The 23,336-nt window shown below is 40.3% G+C and overlaps 3 protein-coding genes across 3 annotated transcripts; 2 read left to right on the top strand and 1 right to left on the bottom strand.

The window, feature by feature from the left end:
* Positions 1-2,897: 2,897 nt before the first annotated feature.
* On the top strand, positions 2,898-9,621 carry LOC134286697 (uncharacterized). The gene is made up of 2 exons (XM_062848349.1): positions 2,898-3,131; positions 3,189-9,621. Exon 2 carries the CDS (start codon positions 3,601-3,603, stop codon positions 9,619-9,621), a length of 6,021 nt encoding a protein of 2,006 aa, XP_062704333.1. The 5' UTR covers positions 2,898-3,131; positions 3,189-3,600.
* A 1,905-nt stretch (positions 9,622-11,526) lies between these two features.
* LOC115270447 (cuticle protein 19-like) lies at positions 11,527-12,505 on the bottom strand. Its single transcript, XM_029880177.2, has 2 exons — positions 12,392-12,505; positions 11,527-12,332 (listed from the first exon to the last, which is right to left on the bottom strand). Exons 1-2 carry the CDS (start codon positions 12,398-12,400, stop codon positions 11,994-11,996), a joined length of 348 nt encoding a protein of 115 aa, XP_029736037.2. The 5' UTR covers positions 12,401-12,505; the 3' UTR covers positions 11,527-11,993.
* A 228-nt stretch (positions 12,506-12,733) lies between these two features.
* LOC109399498 (cuticle protein 19-like) lies at positions 12,734-13,376 on the top strand. The gene is made up of 2 exons (XM_062848350.1): positions 12,734-13,043; positions 13,110-13,376. The coding sequence occupies exons 1-2, from the start codon at positions 13,035-13,037 to the stop codon at positions 13,374-13,376; spliced, it is 276 nt and encodes a 91-aa protein (XP_062704334.1). The 5' UTR covers positions 12,734-13,034.
* Positions 13,377-23,336: the final 9,960 nt, after the last annotated feature.

The raw sequence follows: 23,336 nt of genomic DNA on the forward strand, positions 1-23,336 counted from the left end.
TAGACATTTTTTTTAAATCACAAGCATTTTTTCTCAGCAATCCAAAAACAATACAGAATGAAAAATTGTCCACAGAATTTTCCACTGATGAGGAAAATTGGTTGGAAAAGTCGGAAAAACTAATTAGGAAGTCCAGAAAAAATTTAATAAAAATATCATTGGAAGGGAACTACATAAGCTATATTCTGTAAAATTTTGAAGATGTGGTTTTTTCCCGTTCCTGAGTTATGATCAATTTTGTGGAAATTGTACAGATGTTGGTTGATTTTCGACCGTCTTGATCATTAATTTGCACAAAAATAATCATTACTCAGGAACGAAAAAAAACACGCTTCCCCGAGCGTGGAATCGACGAAGCCCTAGCATTGATTGGTAAAAGCAAAAGCTAAGGACAGACTTGTTAGAATCCCAAAATGGCCGCCACAATGGCCGACTTTGGCAGCTACTCACGATTTCAAGGGCACAAATCTCTTCGTAAACAAAACCAGCGCATCTGATCTTATTATTTTAACCCTCTAATACCCAAGCCTTTAGACTGGGTATAGTTTGAGCATTTTTGTAATCTCATTTGTGTAATGTCGTGGAAGATCATTTTTTTATATTTTTGGCAAATATTTAGGACTGTTCTGCATATCTCAAAATGGTTTTTGGTGTTTTTTAAAGCGTATTTACAAGTTTTTTAAATCATTTAAAAAATGATGTTTAAGTCACCTTTTAGAAGTCATTGTTTATTTTGTATTGAATCGCTACAATTAACATGTTTTAAATTTTTCCCAAATCATACTATCCTTGTTGAATAGTTTAAGGGAATCGAATACACTCTAAAATTATTTTCCATAAAATTACACGGAAAATAAAATTTTCTGTGAAAAAAAATTTAAATAATAAATAAAATAATCATAAAATCTCAAAATGTTTTCATCTCAAAAAATCCGTTCCCCAAATTGGCTTCCAGGAAAAATATAAAAGTGTAGGGATGTTCAAAAATAAAAATTAGAAAAATCAAAAACTGAAATTCACAAAATCGAGAATTAAAAAGAATCATCTTCCAAAACATGTTTAAATCGATTTTAGATGACGAAAAATGATATTTAGATAAAAATCAAAAATTTGGGTATTAGAGGGTTAAGCTTATTACGAGTGAGCAAGAACAAAATAATGAAATGCAGTAGTGTGTGAAGCTTGCTTCTTGAGATTTGTGCGTTTGAAGTTCTGATGCACTGTTGAAGCGGGATTTCAAACCGTTTGTTCCTTATAGCTGGGCAAGCCTCGCACATTGCACTCGATGTGTACAGACGTACGATAGAGGAAAAATATCGTGATTTCGAACTCTGGTATACTGATGGATCCCTTGCTGATGGAAAAGTGGGATATAGTATAATAAGACCGAATATCAGAATGAAGGTAGTTTGGCAAAATAGTGTTCTGTTTTTACAGCTGAAGCCCAAGCGCTCTTCGAATCATTCTAACAAGTCAACAACAAATCTGTTATTTTTAGCGACTCAGCCAGCTGTTTGTCTGCGCTGAAATCAGGAAAATCCAAAAACTGTTACATTCAACAGTAAGAAGCGGACATCACAGGTAAAAATGTACATTTCTGCTGGATTCTCGGGCATTCGGGCACACCGGGTAAAGAAAGAGCCGAAGACGCAGCGCGTTATGGAAGGAATCACCCAACACTTCTTGATTGAGTTCCATGTTAGGACATCACCAGATGAATACAAATGGAAACAATAAAAACGCATCATCTTATATTGCACCAAAGCCCTAGAAAAACTCTGCGAATCGTTAAAAATAATGTTGCAAGATTCGTAGATAGAGATAACAAGAGGGAACATGTAGTATTGACTAGCTTACGTCTGGGACATGCGCTTTTTACAAAAAAAAAACATATTTTTAGTAAACAACCGCCAGGAATGTGCAAACAAAAATAGCAGTTCGCCATGTACTCGTTGCGTGCCAGCGATATAAGGCTGAACGTGATCAACTAGGAATAAGTAACACTAGTTTACAAAATAAAACGAAAGTCGTGAACTTCTGTCAACGACCAAAATTTTTGAAGCATAATTTAGCGCTGATTTCAAAACCGTGTTTCAAAAAATTTAAAGTAGAACAGTTTTTGAGTTTTAGCTCAATATCGAGTTTTACAACTTTTTAAAATGTGGAATTTAATAAAATTCAAAAATCGTGCGTTTTGTTCAACTAACTTTAAATCTTTTTCCATAAATTAAAAGCTGAATATAATACCATTCGATCATCCGAATACAGGTTTTGGGTCAGATTGATGAAATTCAAGATATTGGCGAGTTTTGGGGACGATCTCCTTAAATTTTAGCAAAATTTCCAAAATTATATGAAGAAATGTATTTTTTTCAACAAGAAAATGAATATTTAAAAATTCTTTCTCAACGTTTATTTGACATATCATATGTAGGCGAGTAACAGTAAAAAAATCAGCTCAATCGGAGCATTGATTACGGAGAATGAGAAGTGTGAAGTGAGCGACGTTGCTTAAAAATAGAACAAAAATCGATTTCAAATCATTAACCTTGTATGGAAAGTCGAAAAAATTTCCGCTCTACTGTAATTTTTTTCCCTCGCGTTTTCGAACTCAGGGCATGATTCTACACCAAAAACAATCATCAGCTTACCGAGTTCAAAAATGCTGTAAACTAGTGTAATCAATAAGCGAGATTTAGTGTAATAACAAGCAAGCGAAAGATAAAATTATCAGGTTCTTGAAAAACATTGAAATGTTCAGTAGCGTACAAGTCGTTTAGTAATAAGCTATTTATTATGTAATTTAATTTTTCAAATAATAAACATTCTAAAGAGACGAATGATCTTCTGGGTAAAGCGTTAAGAAGAAAAACTTTTTACAATTATTGTTGCGCCCCTCGGGCGATACGCACCTACCATCGCATCACCTTGGTTCGTCGACCGTCGGTAGAAATGACGTTCCATTGTCCGAATAGGTAGCTGACGTGGTCATTGGTTTGACAGAGAGCAGAAAAACACAGAAGAATGCTGATTCATGTTGATGTTCAGTGAGAAATCTACAATTTGTAAAATTATAACTAGTTTCTATTGGAATACTTAGCTATCAGTGCTGAAGATTGGTGAGGAGTGAAGTAATTACCCACTATTTGTTGGATCAATTCGAAGAATTTAATATTTGTTATATTTAGATCAATATTACTCCCTTTGATTCCCGGTCCGCAATCGTGCCCAATTCATTATTCTATGGTTTGGAAACTTCATAGATTGTTGGGCTAAATTGAGTGCAAAGGGGTAAGAACTAAACCTAAAACATGCATTTGAATTGATTAAAAACTTATCCTAAATGTTTAAAACCTAATATTACATGCAGCTTAACCTAAATACGAAGGAGGCTTCAATCAGCAGAGTCGAGGTAGAAGAGATTGCAGGAGGCACTAAACGTAAGGTGAAATTGATTGTATCAAAACCCCATATTAACCCCCTATCATTATATTAAAGGAAATTTTAACCAGCCAAAAGTGTGCGTTGGTTCATTTTTTCGGAAGACGATCCCTCCAGTTGGCGCGGCCAACAAATTAAAATTTCGTTTACCCCGGAACGATGTCGGATCCAGGTATGGATGCTGCAAAGAAGACCAAAGGTAAGCAGCAGAAGTCTCCTCCTAGTATAAGGTCAGTAAATAAAGAACCCCCCAAAGACCCGTCTAAACAGACCCAGAACAAAGCCTCAAAAAGCGACATCGTCGCCAGTTCGACCTCTAAACCTCTAAATCCCCCTAAATCAGACCCTCAAGCCACCATTTCGGCTGAAAAGAGTTGTGCGTTATGCGAAAACCCGGTCAATGAGCGTATGGTGCAATGCAATACATGTGACGTGTGGCATCATTTCTCGTGCGTGGGTGTTTCCGAGGATATCAAGGGCTACAATTGGACCTGCTTGAAATGCGATACCGCGAAGGCAGCCAAAGGTGCGATTCCACGGAAGATGATGACGCGAGCTGCAGCTGCAAAAGGTACAAAGAAGGCGAATCGGAAGGAGGGGCAGATAGATGGAGTGAACGAGCAGACGAAAGAGGCCGATGAGCTAGCCGGTGCAGTCGGAGGGCCAGCTCCAAGCTTGAAAGCGAGCCGGGCCGGTTCCGTAGTTTCAGCAGCATCACGAAAGTCGGCAAAAGCTCGTTTGGACGTGGAACTGCAGCAGATCAAAGCTGAGGAGGAGTTGATGCGAGAAGAAATGCAACGGAAGCGAGAATTGGCGAAGAAGAAGTTCGAGGTCCTGAAGGAGATGGCTGATCTGGAAGGTAGTGGCGAATCCGCTGTTGATCAGCCGAATGTCGTCAATAAAGTTGAGCACTGGTTGAAGCGTCACAGCGAGATCCGTGAAAAGGACAAGCAGTCGTACAAGGAAGCCAGAGATTATGATTCTGAAGACTGCGTGGAAACCGAGGCTTCGAGCGAAATTTCAGCGTCTGGTAGCGAATCAGATAGTGACGAAGAGACGTCGACGGACAGCGGAGCGGATCGAGATGGTAGAGCAGATGGAGCGCAATCCGTCGGAGAGCTCGTAGGGCGAAGGCATCTCAGGCCTAAAATGACCTCGACCAGGAAGGTCCCGAAAGGTGGAAGTAGCAACCGATCTGGAACGGAGCGACAACAATCATTGCGGAGCGACAGGAAGCTTTCGAAGGATGAACTAGCAGCCCGTCAAGTTGTTCCTCGCGAACTGCCGAAGTTTAGCGGTAATCCGGAGGAATGGCCGATGTTTGTGTCAACGTACGAAGATACTTCAGCCATGTGTGGATACACGGACGCCGAAAACATGATTCGCCTCAGGAACTGTTTGAAGGGAGATGCGTTCAACGCTGTCCGAAGCTTTTTGATGCGGCCTGAAACCGTGGGAAGAGCGATCAGTGCGTTGAAGCTGCGGTTTGGCAGACCGGAGACGATTATCGACTACTTAAAGGAGAAAATAATAGCAATGCCGATCATCAAGCCGGACGCGATGGACAAGCTGGTCGACTTTGCGCTGGAAGTTCAAAACCTCTGTGCTACGATAGAAGCTTGCGGAGAGAAGCAGTACATGTGTGATACGACGTTGATGAAGGAATTCGAGAAGAAGTTGCCACCGCAAATTAGACTGGACTGGGCCCGATACAAGAGGAAGTTGCGGAAAGCGAAGCTGTCCACGTTTGGCCGGTGGATATACAACCTGGCGGAGGATGTGAACGTGGTCTTCGAACCGCAGTGCCGTGGAAACAAGACGCAGGAGTTCGCGAGAGGAGTTCGTAAGGAGAAGTACGTGAGCACCCACGCTGAAGTGCCGGTCACGGATAGGTATCAGCAAGCCCGCCAAACTCAGCAGTCAGCAGTCGTAGGGAGCGGAGAATCGAAACCCTGCCCGGCCTGCAAGAGTGATTGCAAGTGTCTGGCAAAATGCAAAAGATTCCTGGATTTGTCGTACGAGGCGAAATGGGCCACTGTTCGCGGCTTCAATTTCTGTCGCAAGTGTCTTCGGCAACATAAAGGTGGCTGCAATTCCGGAGAATGTGGAAAGAACGGTTGCACGTTCAAGCACCACGTATTACTCCACAGAGACTTAGCCGTACCCGGTGCATCGAGCAGTGTTACATCCAACAGATGTGGGTCTTCAAAGCAGAACGAAGAACGCAATGTGAATACGCACCAATCATCAACAGGTCCAGGATCGTTCCGGTACCTGCCGGTAACTCTGTATGGCGACGGAGTGCACGTGAGATGTTACGCCTTTTTAGACGATGGGTCAGAGTTGACACTCATCGATCAGCAGCTTGCGGAGGATCTTAAGCTTTCTGGAGCAGTTCTGCCTCTCTGCCTGAAATGGACGGGAGGTACCCACCGCTACGAATCAGACTCACAGAGTATCAACGTCGAAATAGGCGGAAAGGATGGAAAGCGGACGTTATTGCAGGATGTGAGGACTGTCGAAGAGCTACAACTGCCGTACCAGTCACTAGATATGGACCAACTCTCAGAGCGGTACGGCTACCTGCGTGGTCTGCCCGTGGACTCGTATTGTAACGTTCGTCCACGAATACTGATTGGATTGAAGCATGCCAACCTAATGCTGGTGCGAAGGAGTCGTGAAGGCAAAATGGGTGAGCCAATCGCCGTCAAAACCAATCTTGGCTGGACTGTATACGGTGGCTGGGAATCGCAGGACTTTTCGAGTACAGCCAGTCATACGTACCACATCTGCTCCTGCAACGAACCAGGCCTGACGCATCTGAATCAGATGGTGAAAGATTACTTCTCCATGGATGGTTTGGTAGTTCAACCGAGCCACGTCGGACGGCTTTCTAAGGACGATGAACGCGCCATGGCTCTTCTGGAATCTCGCACTCACTTCAACGGAGAACGTTACGAAGCAGGCCTGTTATGGCGGTCCGACAAAATCCGTCTGCCGGACAACAAAGCAGTTGCAGTTCGTCGTTGGAGATGCTTGGAAAAACGCATGGAGAAGGACACGGAGTTAGCGAACATCCTGCACGAAAAGATTGCGGAATACAGGTCGAAAAACTACATCCGCAAGCTAACGTCGGAGGAGCTGTCAACAACATACGAGCGGGTATGGTACTTGCCTATTTTTCCGGTATACAATCCGAATAAGCCAGGCAAGGTCCGGATTGTGTGGGACGCTGCCGCCCAAGCATACGGGATATCACTGAATTCGGTGCTCCTCACTGGCCCAGACCAGTTAGCGTCTCTTGTGGGCATCCTGTACCAATTCCGTGAGCATCGAATAGGCGTTTGTGCCGACATCCGTGAGATGTTCCATCAGGTCGACATCAATCCTGAGGACCAGCAATGTCAGCGTTTTCTTTGGCGTGACCGCGACGAACACGGTGATCCAAGCATCTACGTCATGCAGGTAATGACATTCGGGGCGAGCTGTTCTCCTGTCACAGCCCAGTTTGTGAAGAACAAGAACGCCGAAAGATTCGAAGAAGAATATCCAACAGCGGTAGCGGTCATCAAAAAACGGCACTACGTGGATGACATGGTTTTCAGCGTTGAAACGGAGCAAGAAGCAGTTGAACTGGCGGAGTCGGTGCGTTTCATCCACATGGAGGGTGGATTTGAAATCCGCAATTGGGTTTCCAATTCTCCGTTGGTGCTTTCCACTATGAATGGGGACGAGTCAACGGAAAAGGACCTGAACATATCTGCGGAGATGGCGAGTCAAAAAATCCTCGGAATGTGGTGGGATACGAAAGACGACGTGTTCAAATATAAAATATGCTGGACCAGATTTGATTCGGCGCTGCTTGATGGAAGTCGTTGCCCTACTAAACGGGAGATCCTTCGGACGCTGATGACCATATACGACCCTCTAGGTCTCATCGATCACTTCCTGGTCTTGTTGAAAATCTTGCTACAGGAGGTTTGGCGTGCTAACGTTGACTGGGACGAACGAATCCCCGACAACCTGTTCGAGAAGTGGCGTGACTGGCTGCAATTGCTACCAGAGGTAGAGAAATTACGGATTCCTAGGTGTTACCGGCAAGTTGTTTCATCTTTGGGCGCAGCTTCCGTGGAAATTCACGTATTCGTTGACGCAAGCGAAAGTGCAATGGCAGCGGCAGTGTTCTTGCGACTCGTAGAAGGGAATCAAGTGGAATGTTCGCTGATTGCTGCAAAGACTCGCGTAGCACCCTTGAAGTACACCTCCATTCCACGATTAGAACTGCAGGCAGCAGTCTTCGGGTGTAGATTGGCGAAGAACGTTATAGGAAATCTGACGGTAAATATCTCCAAGTGTACCTACTGGACTGACTCCCGAAACGTTCTGTGCTGGTTAAGAGCTGATCATAAACGTTACAGTGCTTTCGTCGGGTCAAGGGTAAGCGAAATACAGGAATCGACAGACGTCCGTGAGTGGAGATGGGTTCCGACTCGTTCTAACGTTGCTGATGATGGGACTAGATGGCGAGATCGGATCGACTTGTCTGCGAGTAGTAGGTGGTTCAAAGCACCAGAATTCTTGATGCAAGCGGAAGAAGACTGGCCAACACTTCCGCAAAAGTTGCTTTCCACTGAGGAAGAAATGCGACCCAGCTTATTGCTCCACTTCAAAGTTCCCGAACCTGCGATAGATGTGGGAAGATTTTCGAGTTGGCGGCGATTGCTAGCGGTGACTGGATACGTCCTTCGATTTTGCTTGAACCTTCAACGTCGTCGTAGTCAGCATCCACTCAGAACTGGACCGTTATCTAGTGAAGAACTTCGGGAAGCGGAAGAACACCATTACCGGCAAGCGCAACAAGATGTGTACCAGGACGAAGTCGCAGCGCTGGAGACGAAAGAATCCACTATCAAGCGTATTCCAAAGACGAGTCCACTTTACAAGTTGAGCCCGTTCGTTGACGAATCCGGTGTAATGAGGATGAAGGGGAGAACCACTGTGTGCGCGTATTTGCACAGTGACGCCAAGAATCCTGTTATTCTACCTCCAAAGCATCCAGTAACATCATTAATATTAGTCCATTACCACGAAAAGTTTTTGCACCGCAACTACGAAATAGTAGTCAACGAAGTCCGCCAGAAGTACAGCATCTTCCGCCTGAGACAAGCCCTTACTGCGATTCGTAGAAGCTGCCAGTGGTGCAAAAACCGTGACGTTCTTCCTCAACCGCCGGAAATGGCAGATCTTCCTGCGGCCCGACTGTCTGCGTACACAAGGCCATTCGCACACGTAGGGGTGGATTATTTTGGCCCAATTGAGGTAACGGTAGGTCGAAGGGTCGAGAAAAGATGGGGGGTTCTACTGACTTGTTTAACGGTAAGGGCCGTTCATATTGAGGTAGCGCACTCTCTGACAACTAGTTCCTGCATAATGGCATTGAGGAACTTCACGGCACGTAGAGGTACACCGGTCAGCTTTTACAGCGACAGGGGTACCAATTTTGTGGGCGCAAACCGGGAGCTTCAGGAAGCCATGGAAGCGGTCAATCAGAACCAGCTGATGCGTGAGTTTGTCACCTCATCTACTGCTTGGCAGTTCAACCCACCGGCGGCGCCCCACATGGGCGGCAGTTGGGAGAGGCTCATCCAATCGGTCAAGCGAAACCTGATGGAAGTTCTACATGCGCGACGACCAACTGATGAGGAGCTGCGCAATGCGTTGACGGAAATAGAAGGTGTGCTGAATACACGCCCTCTGACACACGTGCCCATTGATGACGAAGCAGCACCAGCGTTAACCCCCAATCACTTCCTGTTGGGTTCATCGGACGGTTCCAAACCTTTGTCTCTGGTTGATGCGGATACTGCTGCACTACGGCGAGGTCACCCAACCTCCCAATGGTTGGCGAATCTCTTTTGGAAGCGATGGGTTAGGGACTACCTACCCGACATAACCCGTCGTACAAAATGGCATGAGCAGGCGAAACCTCTCCAAGTGGGTGACGTAGTAGTCATTGTGGACCCTGAGCACCCCAGAAGCTGTTGGCCCAAAGGACGGGTCATCGGAGTAACCAGCAGTGGAAGACAAACTCGTAAGGCTACCGTGCAAACATTGCATGGAATCTACGAGAGACCAACCGTGAAGCTGGCGGTGTTGGATGTTCGGCGCGAGATGGAGTAAGCGGAACCGGAAGGCCAGGTCCGCGTACCGGGGGGGAGTGTTGCGCCCCTCGGGCGATACGCACCTACCATCGCATCACCTTGGTTCGTCGACCGTCGGTAGAAATGACGTTCCATTGTCCGAATAGGTAGCTGACGTGGTCATTGGTTTGACAGAGAGCAGAAAAACACAGAAGAATGCTGATTCATGTTGATGTTCAGTGAGAAATCTACAATTGGTAAAATTATTACTAGTTTCTATTGGAATACTTAGCTATCAGTGCTGAAGATTGGTGAGGAGTGAAGTAATTACCCACTATTTGTTGGATCAATTCGAAGAATTTAATATTTGTTATATTTAGATCAATATTACTCCCTTTGATTCCCGGTCCGCAATCGTGCCCAATTCATTATTCTATGGTTTGGAAACTTCATAGATTGTTGGGCTAAATTGAGTGCAAAGGGGTAAGAACTAAACCTAAAACATGCATTTGAATTGATTAAAAACTTATCCTAAATGTTTAAAACCTAATATTACATGCAGCTTAACCTAAATACGAAGGAGGCTTCAATCAGCAGAGTCGAGGTAGAAGAGATTGCAGGAGGCACTAAACGTAAGGTGAAATTGATTGTATCAAAACCCCATATTAACCCCCTATCATTATATTAAAGGAAATTTTAACCAGCCAAAAGTGTGCGTTGGTTCATTTTTTCGGAAGACGATCCCTCCAGTTGGCGCGGCCAACAATTATTTTAGGAAACGATGAATTTCGCCGCAAACCGTTTTCTAAGAGATTACATTTGTAACAAAGTATTTTTTCAAAAATAAAAAATAAACATTCTTAATGATTCAATAAATAAGTCAAAATATGCTAAATAATTCTTTATCATTAAATTCTGGGATTCGTGGCCGAGCGGTCAGTGGCGTCAGTTGTTTATGTGTCTCGTAAGCCTCGGAGTGTGGGGTCGATTCCCGCTCCAGTCGGGGAAAACTTTTCGTCAAACGGAAAACTCTCCACTGGGTCACCACGTTGTCAAATGTTAATAATGTTCAGTCTGTAGAGGCTGCAACGTCGAAGACGGTGTAATTGTCTTTTTTTATGAAGGCTTTCACTTGTTTAGTTCCTGATAACAAAAGACACAGAGAAAAAAATATTTGGACCTATTTGGACATGAGAAAGTTTTTGTTGGAAAAACTGCTTATCTTGTGGTGTATGGGCGGTGGGTAGGGTACATAGTTACCTATCCTTAAACAAAATTTCATCGCAATTAAAAAGAATTTTTTTATTCATTAACTTAAAAAATTAAAAAATGCTTCTTGGTAAAGGGCACAATTTGGATTTTACTTACTTATTTCGTGATAAACACCCCTACAAACATTTTTTTAGAAGAGGTCATTTTCTTGTACGAAACACATTTGACAAGAAATGGCAATGAAAGTTTAGCCCTTTTTAAAAGACAATCTCGATAAGTTTTGAAGAAACTAGGTAAGCCACTTTATTAAGTCAGAAAGTTTAAGAAAGTTAAGAAAGTTTCATTGTATTCTCAGAGGGTGTTGCCTACTCCGAATACGATTTGGGACGAAGTTCGTCAATCACAAAATTTTTAGAAGAATTTGACAAAGTTTTTGAAGATTTTTTTCCTGAAAATTCTGAAAACCTCTAAGAAGGTATTCCAGTAGTAATAATAAAAGTAATCTTTGAATGCTTCAGATATTTTTATTTTTGAATTGTGAATTTTTATCAGTTAAAATCCAAGTAATACAAAAAATGTTCATATCAAGGAAAAACTATGATTTTGTACTTCGAATGAGTGTAATTAGTTTTGTTCCTTTTAATTCCGCCTCTAATGCTTATCTTTGACAGATACGCGTATTTCGACTTTCTCTTGTTATCCCACCCAGTGCCTACTGGATTACTTACAAATGAGGGGGTTAGAAGTAAAGGGGTGTAAGTGACAAAAACCCACTTTCGAGTAAATGAGGTTTAAAGTTTTTGACTAATTTTTCATCCCATACAAAATGTATGGAGTTTCAAAATCAACCCAATTTTCACTGATTTATTGTAATTTTTTCAAACATCGTAGAAACAATCTTAAAAAAGTTCCTGAAAGCTTCAAATCTGAAGAATTTTATGATATGCTCAGCTCAAAATCGGCAAAATGGTCACTTACACCCCTTTGATTCTGGTCCCCTCAAATGGGAAAGGGGAATCCTCATAACAGCGATCATGGACTGTACCACCTACAAATTTGTGAAACTTTTTTTTGCTGATGCCATCTGAAGATATAATAAAACTTTTTGAATTTAGTTATGACCATATAAGTGTGTTTATTTGTAGCAGTCTTATTCTCAATGCATCAATGAAACATTGATGTGTTTCAGTCTTTCTCATATTAGTAATGTTGATCGATTTTTACGTAGCTCGTTCCGTGTGGGTGACGAGCTTCTCCGTTGCGCTGAACGTGCACCTGGAATCCAGACTTGTGGTCCGAGCTGTAATCAACCACACGATGGGTGCCATCGGCTTCATCCAGAGTGTATTGTCCTTTCACCACATCTCCGTCGCGGTGTTCCCAGGCACTCTTGTGATCATGGGTGTACCCATCCTTAACACCATATCGGAATTTGTACTTAGGATGCGAATGATGATGATCCTCATGATGATGATTGTAGTCTCCTCCGTAGTAGGGAGCGGCGGCAACAATGGTCAAACAGACAGCAAGGACGATAATCTGAACGGAGTTGATGCAGTTTTGATAAGGGGTTGAGTTCTTGAATCGATTTTACTTACCTTAAACATTTTAGATCGCCTGTTTCGAATACTGCTTGACAGATTGATTGTTTAGAACTGATGTTGAGTTTAGCACAACACAGTGTCTTTATACTGCTTGTAGGTTTTCCAATTATGATTAAATAACAGAAACCTACACATAACCCAAAGTGACTTGCTGAGATAAATACAATATAGTGTTTTGGGTCCTCAAGGTGTAATTGATTGAAGCTGATGCTGGTTAAAAATTTACTCTCTTCATGTGCTTTACTATTTGTAGTTCACTTATTTACATTCTTGTTAGCACATTTCTGAACTGGACTTGTATGCATGTCTTAACTCATTCAATCAATCTCATTAATTCCCCTCAGATTCGCCTTTTACTTTTTGACAATGTAAACAATAAGACAGCTTGAACCGCTTCAAATTGGTGTTAATTTTAAATGCGCATAGCAGAGCAAAAGGAACGGAAAAACTGACCTACCTCAACCTGCACCAGAAGGGTGTGGCAACTGAAGGAAGGAAGGAAAATGGAAATGAAAATTGACCAAACCCACCGAAGCATATATAAGTTCTTTGCCTAATTGTACCTGACATCAGATCATAAAAAGCATTTCAGCCACCAGCATTCCGCCTGCCAACCATCACTCACAGGAGATCCAAAATGTTCAAGGTAAGATACAGTTTTTGCGAAATTTGACCTTTGAAAAGATTTGTTTTTTTTTTTGTATTCATTCAGATCATCGCTTTGGTTGTCTGTTTGGCCGTTGTTGCCTCCGCAAGATACCTTGCCGTAGATCACGGTCATCATCACGAGGATTACCATCATTCGCACCCGAAGTACAAGTTTGAGTATGGAGTTAAGGATAGCCACACCCACGATCACAAGAGCCAGTGGGAACACCGCGACGGAGATGTCGTAAAAGGACAGTACACTCTGGATGAGGCCGATGGCACTCACCGTGTGGTAGATTATAGCTCGGACCACAATGTACAGTATACATGACAGTATATTTCACTCGATATCCTTTTTCGAAACGGGTCACGAAGAAGTATTACCACAAGTCGAGATATGTATGTACACCTGGGAAGGTACAGATTTTTCAGTAATTATTGCTGTAAATTCTGTACAATACACGAGACTGGAAAGATTTGATCATAAATCGCTATATTTTCTTACACAGAATTCCTGGAAAATACCTATTGCATGTTTATACATTAGCATGGGTCATAGAGGTCGTTTTTCCAGATCAAGGGTTTATTTATTCCTTTTCGGGTCCTGAGTGACTGTACAAAATTTTTGCGCGATCAGTTATGTCTACACTTTGCGCATCGCGATTGAAATGTGTATTCGATTTTATATTTGGAAAACTTACTTTTTTTCATTTTCCTTATCTATATAAATAAAAATGGAATGGTGTTTGTATGTCACGAATAGGCTCGGGAACGGGCCAACGGATCGACACCATTCTTTCAGTGTTGCATTCGTGCAGGGCTCCGACGTGTTCGTACGAAAAAATAATTGGGAAAATCTAACGGGAAAGTAACAAAATCGGGAAAATTTGGAATTACATTTTTCGGGCAATTTTCCTCCAGAGCTGCATGTCAAAAACAAAGTAGGCAGGCAGTACGACGTTTGCCGGAACAGCTAGTAAAAGAATAAAATTACTCTGAAAGTATGTCACCGATTATGCAAAAGTAAAGCCTCAGATGTCCTGGAAAACTTCGCCGTAGACCGAGTTTTGTGACAAAAGTTATAACCCACGAATCGTCTGCGTCTGAGTGTACTTAACATTTAACATGTCGTTATGAAATCTTAATTTTGGCCATTATTGTCAAGAGTATATCTTTTTTTTTCACATGTATCGGATCGGATTCACTGGTCCAGGACTTATGCGACTTCGTGCGGAGAAATAATTGAAAAACTCGACAGCAAATTAAGATAAACGCGAAAATATGACTCAACATTTTGTGGAGAATATCTTAATAGTTATTTATGTCACGAGTTGCAAAAAGTTGATTTTTTCAGCACGAGTCGTACATTTATCCAACGAGGCTTGCCGAGTTGGATAAATACGAAGAGTGCTGAAAAATCGAGTTTTGCAACGAGCTTCATACAAAATTTTATGCAATGACTTTTTTTCATAATGCAACTCATTTGCGTTGCATAATGTTCATAATGCAACTCAAATGAGTTGCATTATGAAAATTATGCAACTATGTTCCATTATGCAACTCATTTCAGTTGCATAATGAACCGGTACGGAAAAGTTGGTCATTATAATACTAAAATGAGTGGCATAAAATTGAAATTATGACACTGAATTGCATAAAAAAATTAAAAAATAGGCAGTACAAAGCTTGTCGAGAGTTCTAGCTTTTTCAGAATTCTTTGCTAGATGATTTCTGTATGAAGGGATTGAATTACAAAACCTAAAAATCAATTATTGATATCACCAGAATTCCTGAACACATTGAAGACAAAAACTTGTTGAGCATACATTATGTTTTACTTTGTATGTGTTTTTGGGCAGTTCTTATTGTTACTCAAAAATTCATATTTTACCAAAAAGTAAATCGAGAATAACTTTTTAACGGATAAAAAAAATGCCATGCTGTCTTCGGCAAAGTTTTTCTGCATAAAATTTCTTATATTTTCATTGAAATTGTTTTAAACTAGCATTAGGTTGAGATACTTTTTACGATGGGTAAAATTCATAGTATATCAAAAAGTGACAAATATGAGTAAATTAAAAAATTCAGTATCAAAAGTTTCCTGCAAAACATGTAGTTTATTATTTTCTCCCAAGTAGTTTCCAAGATCTATATCAAGCTGTAAAAAAAATAAAAATGGTGGATATTGCCAATTTTTGTACGATAAAAATGTTTGTATAATATTTATTACGAAAAATGGCCGATTTCCAAAAATCTCGCCGGGGCGACCTCTAAACGTCATTTCTGAAAGTTGCCCAACTAACAATCACTCATTTAACAGGCACCATTATGACTAATTAATTCAGCATCATGTTGAATAACATTTGAATTATTTTCACGTACAACCTATGTTCGGGTTTTGTTCACACAAATTTGGAGAAGTTATTAAGCATCATGTTGTGCACCAACTTAATTTTTTGTTGTTCAAAGCGTTTTACAAATGCACAGAAAAGTTGTTATTCGGCTTTGGCAAAAATGACTGAAAATAAATAAAATGCAAAAATGTTGAACTCTCACGAGAGTAATTATTTGCTCTTATATTGAGAACACCTATTATGAGTTAAGAATTACATATAAAATTACCTAAATCCGGATTAGAACTCGAGATCTGTCGATTGCCAGCCGCATGCCTTCCTATCTGCGCCATCCTAGAGATGGTGAGATGCAGCACCCAAAGCAAAACATAATCTTCCCATGACTCAATAATGATCACTCCTGAACTTGTGTTCAGCAGTGGTGAATAAGCACAGCACGTGGTAATCAACTGAACAACGCCTTATACTTCAATAGCTGTTCAGTCCAAAACACGTGTTTTCCATTCTGATTTCGCTGTCAGTATTATTATCGCACGGTGAGAAAACTTGTATCGAATGCGGCCAAAAAGTGTTGGTCCTTATTGAAGATATTGTTTCCATGATATGAATATGTTTTTATTTTTATTATTAATTATCAATCTTTAAAATGTATGACAATTTGTGGTGCGGTATGGTCTTGGACATGGACATGGTGCATTCATAGCATCTGTTCAGGTAATCTACTCATTCTCAGTCGAAGATCCGTTAAGCAATTGTTTTATTTGTCATGGAATCATGATACTATGTTAAATAAATTGTGCATAAGGATGTTTGGGGATACTTGAAATGTGTCGATTTCTGAATGCTGTTGTGGCTGTTCATAAACCACGTAGACCAAAATTTGGCCATCTCAGATCCCCCCTCCCCCCTCGTAGACTTTTTTCCATACAAAAATTTTGAAATTTGTATGGAGCGTAGACTTTGGTCAACCCCCCCCCTCCCCTCAAAAAGTCTACGTGGTTTATGAACGGCCCCGTTTGGTTATCTAGGTGACTGTGGGAACAATATTCAGTAAACACTACAGCACTGAAATGTCAAATGCATCGATCCAAGCGTCTCGTACAATCGAACTGCTGCGGAAGATAAAAAATATAATAATCAAGGTACAAGATATCTTGTTACAGACTTATAATAATAAATGAATGCCTCATTTTTACGTTGATTACGTCTCTTGGCACTCAATGTTAAACTACATAATTATATTCTGTTTTATTTAATGTGATTCGTTTAAAATATTGGTTATTTAACCCTAAAAGGGATACCTGGGGTCCATTGGACCCCAGGCGCCTTTCGGAGCTCGTCTTTGATGGAACACACTCAGCGAGGTGACGACCCAGCCAACCACATATCGTAAATCATTGTGTGGAAAAAATCGTATATTTTCATATATTTAATCAGAATTGTATAATAATATGTATATTTGTTGACAATGATTGCGTAAAATCGTATTTCATGCCAAATAAAATTTCAATTGCGATTTTGTTTCATATAGTCGTCTCCGATCATAAAAGGTGCGAGATACTATCGGTAGCATCGCACAGAATCGGATAGAATCGTGAAAAAAACATACATTCTTAGTGTCAAGCTGCAAGTTCGCTAGCATCGTAAATATGATTTCTTTAAATCGTGGAAATCGTCGCTTCACGTCGTATATGAATCCGCTAAATCGAGCTTGCTACCTAAAGGTATGATGGAAATCGGTGAAATCGTATACAACTATAACAATGTTGTATATTGATCGTTTGCGTCACACTTGCGTCGTATACGAAATGAATGAAATCGTAGAAATCGTATATTCATTTCTACAGTCGCATATGATTGTTACTGCACTTTTAATAGTCGAATCTTAATCTCGGAAATCGTAAATGGTTTTGTTTACATATTTGTATGATGGAGAAAAAGAAAAAAATAATATTCATCACAAATTTGCATTATTGTTGTTGTCGACACATTCCAACCATGGTAGCAATAATTTCAACCAAATAAATAGGTTTTCATATTAGCAGATGACTTACAATAAGTGATGCATAGATTCCAACATCGATGTGAATTCCGGGTCTCTTGCACGGCACAACTTGCCACTCAATGCACAACAACAACGCTCCCACCACAAGTCCCGCACCGTATCATGCTAGTTTTTATTCGTTTCATCCCATTCACTTTGAACTCTCTACTTTCAACTTGGCAATGTAGCCAATAGAGATAACGCGTAGTTCTCAATCAAAGGACCTAAGTTCGATTCTCATCGAACCCGGATTGTTTTTTTATGTGAAAATCTTGAGTCGTATATCGGTACACTCAATCGTAATAAGATCATGCAAAACGTATATTAAGACGGAGAAAATCGGCGAAATCGTAGAAATTTTTCGAGAAATCGTAAATCATGTTGGATGGAATCGCAGTAATCGTATATATGTTTTGATATGGCCTCCACTTTAGTATGTATATGCCTGTTTCGTGCATTGAATATGATTTCTTTGGTTCTATATAAGTGTGACTATTTCAGTTGCAATTTTTATATAGCAACCAAATTGCTGGCTGGGGAGACTGAGACCATAAAGGTATCCCTTTTAGGGTTAATAACTTGGTTGTCTAAACAGTTTTAGCCATGATTTATCCCATAATCCGAACAAAGTTCCGAGTCAAACTATGACGGGCTGAAGGCGTTTATTTGACAAGTGAAAGGCACATTGTTCAGGAGCATATGCTTATCGATAAATCAGCTTAATAAGATGCAGACAAATGTTTTGTTAAACTCTTTTGTTAAGCAATCAATACTTGTCGAATAAATTTCTTGTTAAACTTTTGAAAAGTGTTTTAATATATCATTGTTGATACCGATGAGGAAAGTCGAACATTGACTACTTTTTCAATTGTAAAATCATTTAAACAGTAATGTGTAGAGCATAATTTTAGCTCAGCTATCATTACCATTATTAGGCAACAATTCAGCAAGCTTGCTTGTTTGTGACTTGCAATTGTTAGTTGGGTGCCGTCATACATAAGTTTGTTTCTAACACCCTTAGCTATCATTTGCAGGGTGAGCCCCCAATCTTGTTGACAATGTGTAATTTTGGGACACCCCGAGCAAAGGGAAAAATCTCAATAATAGCATATTTTGATATGGAGAACAAAAAGTGATACTTGTTTGCTTGAGATAAGAGGTAAAAGTGCTGAAAATAATATCTCAATTTTACTCCTGGAACATCATCATCATAGCACATTTAGCTCGTGGTAAGATCTAACCAATAGCAGCGAGCTATTTGATTGATCTTCAAATATCATATTTTGCTATTGGTTGGATGGTTCAAGAACAAATTTTTACTATTATTTTCAGTACTTTTACCTCTTATCTCAAACAAACCAATATACCATTTTGATCGTCAGTACTTGAACTCTGCCCGGGACACTATAATGTCCATCATACTTGAAATTTAAGCTTATACATAACATGTTTAGGTAAACAGAGCCAAACTTCAACAAACTTTTCTAATTTGACCAAAAATAGCGAGCGTGTGACTTTACTTCTTTGAGAATAAAAGAAGATACATGATTATCTTCAAAAAAAAAAAGATCATGAAGGTTTAATTGCTGTTCCTTTTAACGATCAACTTGTTAATCTTAAAGTCTCGGTCGTCATGGAACTTCATGCAGATATGCATGCAACTCGTGCATAAACATTGGAAGAGGATAATGGGAAAGCATCTTTATATCAAAACTATGTATAGCCAATATTTTCTTTGGAGATTTGAGATTTTTTAATTGCCTCCTTTTTTAAGACTCGGCTACTGTATCGTATATCGCAGCCGATGAATAATGTAACAGTTTTGCATTTTAATATGGGTAGTTTTGTAATTCAAGGCATCTCCGGTGCCACGGTGAGTTTGTCATGGTCACAAAGGGGTGTAACCAAGTATAAACCTAATAACCTTGAAAAAATGATGCAGCATCGACAAAAATTACGCACTTGGATATCACAAAAGCTTTTGCCATGCATATACTTTTATGTATTTCTCAAATGTAAAAAAAAAATAATAAAAAAGCGAATGTTTTTTCCAACATATTTGGAACACAATCTAAACAAGCAAACCAAAATTAGAAATTATATGCTTGATAAATTACACAATTTGTGAAAGATAACTGCATTCCCAATTGTATAAAGTTTATTGGCTCCTCCTCGTCGAATCGATTGTTGAGAGTCCAAACGTAACCCCTAGCAGGCCCGTGTGCAGAAAGGGTGACAACGCACGGAAAAAAAATCCATTCCCAAGACCATGAATATGACTCATAGTTTCCCAATATTTTTATGATTTTATGTAATAAATATAAACCATGATTAAATTGTATGATTTTATGATTGATTTCACCATAACGCTATGCACCCGTTATTGTTTTGGCTTTCGACGACCAAAAATGGAAAATATCATCATGAAGCTATGATTAAATAAGCTGGGATCATGAGAAGCATTCATGAAGCCAAGAATAATTTTCATAAACCTGGATGCAGATCCTGATGCTTTACCACCAGATTCATAAAATTATGGTTGAGTGAGATGGAGCCATGCATAGAATTCATGGACTTAAGAATTACTTTTATGATCCCGTCGTCGTCGGACCGCAATGCTTCTCAGTCAAATTCATAAAATCATGGTTGATTGAGATGGCGCCATGCATAGAATTCATGGAATTAAATATAACTTTTATGATTCCGTCGGCCTATATAGCCGAGGCGGTAAACGCACGGGTATTCAGCATGACCATGCTGAGGGTTCGATTCCCGGTCGGTCCAGGATCTTTTCGTAAAGGAAATTTCCTTGACTTCCTTGGGCATAGAGTATCTTCGTGCCTGCCACACGATATACGCATGCAAAATGGTCATTGGCAGAGGAAGTTCTCAGTTAATAACTGTGGAAGTGCTCATAGAACACTAAGCTGAGAAGCAGGCTTTGTCCCAATGAGGACGTAACGCCAAGAAGAGAGAGAGAGAGAGAGAGATTCCGTCGTTGTCGGTCCCAAATGCTTTTAATTAGATTAATAAAACGATGCAAGCTTAAATCATAAGAAAATAAAATACGTGATATCAGAGCCCATTTCTATGATTTTGGGACCTATCCATCATCCTTTTCTTTCTATGAGCAAGCAGCACTTTTACATGGCCTCTTGTTAGTGAAGATATGTCATGTTCAAATATAAAAGAGAACAACAATGATCGAACTCACCGGATAATCATATTCAGCTGGTTTACTATTTTTGTCATTGCCTGCTACACCAACAGGCTAAGGATGCCCTCCAAACCATATCGATTGTTTATTAGTTCACACCACTTGCTGAGTCTCCGAAGTCGTCGAATGAAGGATAAACCGGAAAAATAGATAGAATTACCGTACATTAGCGCGCGCGATTCCCACTTTGCTTCACCCTCCGTACATAAACTCGGAACTACGACGGATGGCACAATGAAAACGCGCACTGGGCACTTTTTGCGCGTTTACTTTTTAGTCAATCAACTCCCATCAACCTGCCGAATCTTATGGGCACACTGTTTTGATGTTCCATTTCCTGATATATGCACATTTATTACTCTAACCAAATAAAAACCTTGCAAAAATAGCAGGTTCAACTTTTTCCACATGTCTGTGCTGGACGACCGCGCGATTTACATAATTGCATATGGCAGATAAGTGTAACGCTAGGAAGCGACCATGAATATAATTTATGAAAATGCTTGTTTCTATTCATATTTCTGGTCAACTCATTCATGATATTATCAATCTTAATTATGATATTATGATTTGGCAGACATTTTTTTTTCCTTATTGGGGACATAATGCCACTGCGACCATTGATTTGATCTATTGTGGCGTCATCCTCTTCATTTTTTTTTTATTGCCGTACTGAAAAGAACCGACACTATCAGGAGTGACTAGACTATCCTCACAGCAAATGGCGTTTGTCCCAATCAGGTACCGCGTTTCGTATGAATCTTAGTACATGTTTGGGATGAGAAGCCCAAATTTCCTGAGGCCCCATTAGGCCCCTTTCCAGAAATCTACAGCGCTTGTGATAAAGTGCAACACACTTGCACAATCAATGCTCAGACGTTTCAGTCTCTAATTTACAAAATCGACATTTATCTTCTTGCAATTTACCAATCAATTTCAGATAGTATTTGCAAGGGCAGTGGCCAGTTATTAGTCCAGTGTAAGTACTTAGGTCACTTTTGTTCAGGTCTATTAGCCTTAGTGTGTTAATGGCGTCTGGTGTGATGAATCGCTTAGATTGACGAGAATCAGTTATGTTCATCCAGTTACGCTTAATTTTAAATTCTTCTAAAATCTTGAATTTCATTTTTAAGGCACTTGGAGCCAATCCAAAAAATGGCTCCGGTCCTATGAATTGAGTGGATGACCCTTGTTTTGCCAACTGATCAGCTTTTTCATTTCCTTCTATTCCGCGATGCCCAGGAACCCAATACAGATTAACCTTATTGCGACAGGACAATTGCTGCAGTAGCTTCGAGCATTCCAAGACTAGTTTCGAGGTATACACTTTGGACTTCAAAGCATTCAATGCTGCTTTGCTATTCGAACATATACAAATATTAGCATTTCTATAGCGCCTTTTGAGACATATGTCGGCAATTCCATAAAAGCATAGACTTCAGCCTGGAAGACAGTAGGCCACCTTCCCAGTGGCAATGAAACGTTGACACCGGGGCCAAAAATACCAGCCCCAACCAAATTGTCTTGTTTTGAGCCGTCAGTGTAAAAAACAGTTGAACCAGATCGAAAATCTGGCTCCCCTGTTTCCCAATCCTGACGAGTCACATCAGCAACACAAAATAGATGACCAAAAAAGTTACGCTTTATCATGTAATCTTCATTGACCAAATATACTGGGTCGATTTCGTAAGTCTTTAGTATACTCATATGCCCTCTAAGGTTATAATCATTGAGATTTAAGGACCTTCTCATACTTAGACCACTTTTAGCAGCTGTTATTTGAATACAATCATGCAATGGCAGAAGATTTAGCATTGCATCCAAAGCTTTTGATGGGGTGCTATGCATTGCCCCAGTTAGTGAAGCTGTTGCAAGCCTTTGTAGCTTGTTTAATTGTGTTTGAGTTGTAACTTGTTTGGTCTTTTCCCACCAAATAATAGAAGCATAAGTAATAATGGGTTTCACAATGGCCAGATAAATCCAAAGTATCATCTTCGGCTTCAAGGCCCATTTCATCCCAAAAGTTCTTTTACAGCCCCAGAAAGCATTTCTAGCTTTTTCTAACTGTTTTCCCACATGTTTATGCCATCAGAGTTTACTATCTAGTACAACTCCTAAAAATTTGACATCTAGAGATAAAGATAATTCGACATCTCCTAGCTTCAGTTCCGATATAGAGATTTTTCGTCTCCTAGTGAAGGGTACAATCGTTGTTTTTGAGGAATTGATATTCAACCCTTCATTTTTGCACCAAACTAAAGTAAATCTCAATGCTTCTTGCATTCGATTGAAAACAGTATTATCAAATTTCCCACGAACAATGACAACAATGTCATCCGCAAATCCAACAACTTCAAAACCTTGATGCTGTAGTTTTGTTAGAAGGTCATCAACAATCAGGGACCAGAGGAGGGGAGATATTACTCCCCCTTGAGGACAGCCTTGTATAGCTGTTACCTTTACAACTGAATCTCCTAAATATGCTGATATTTCCCTCTTCGACAGCATTTGCTCTATCCAATCGGTTAAACTTCTCGAAAAATTACGTTTCCTCATGGCTCTTTTCATCGATGCAAAGCTAGCGTTGTCAAACGCGCCTTCGACATCTATAAAGGTTGCCAATAATAATTCCTTACTGTCAAATGTTTTTTCTATTTTAGTTACTAACGAGTGAAG

Source organism: Aedes albopictus, chromosome 2 (assembly GCF_035046485.1).
Source record: "Aedes albopictus strain Foshan chromosome 2, AalbF5, whole genome shotgun sequence".
Lineage (NCBI taxonomy): Eukaryota > Metazoa > Arthropoda > Insecta > Diptera > Culicidae > Aedes > Aedes albopictus.

What these genes read in the sequence shown, in the direction of transcription:
- LOC134286697 (XM_062848349.1), top strand. Translation starts at nt 3,601, where the DNA reads ATGTCGGATCCAGGTATGGATGCTGCAAAGAAGACCAAAGGTAAGCAG.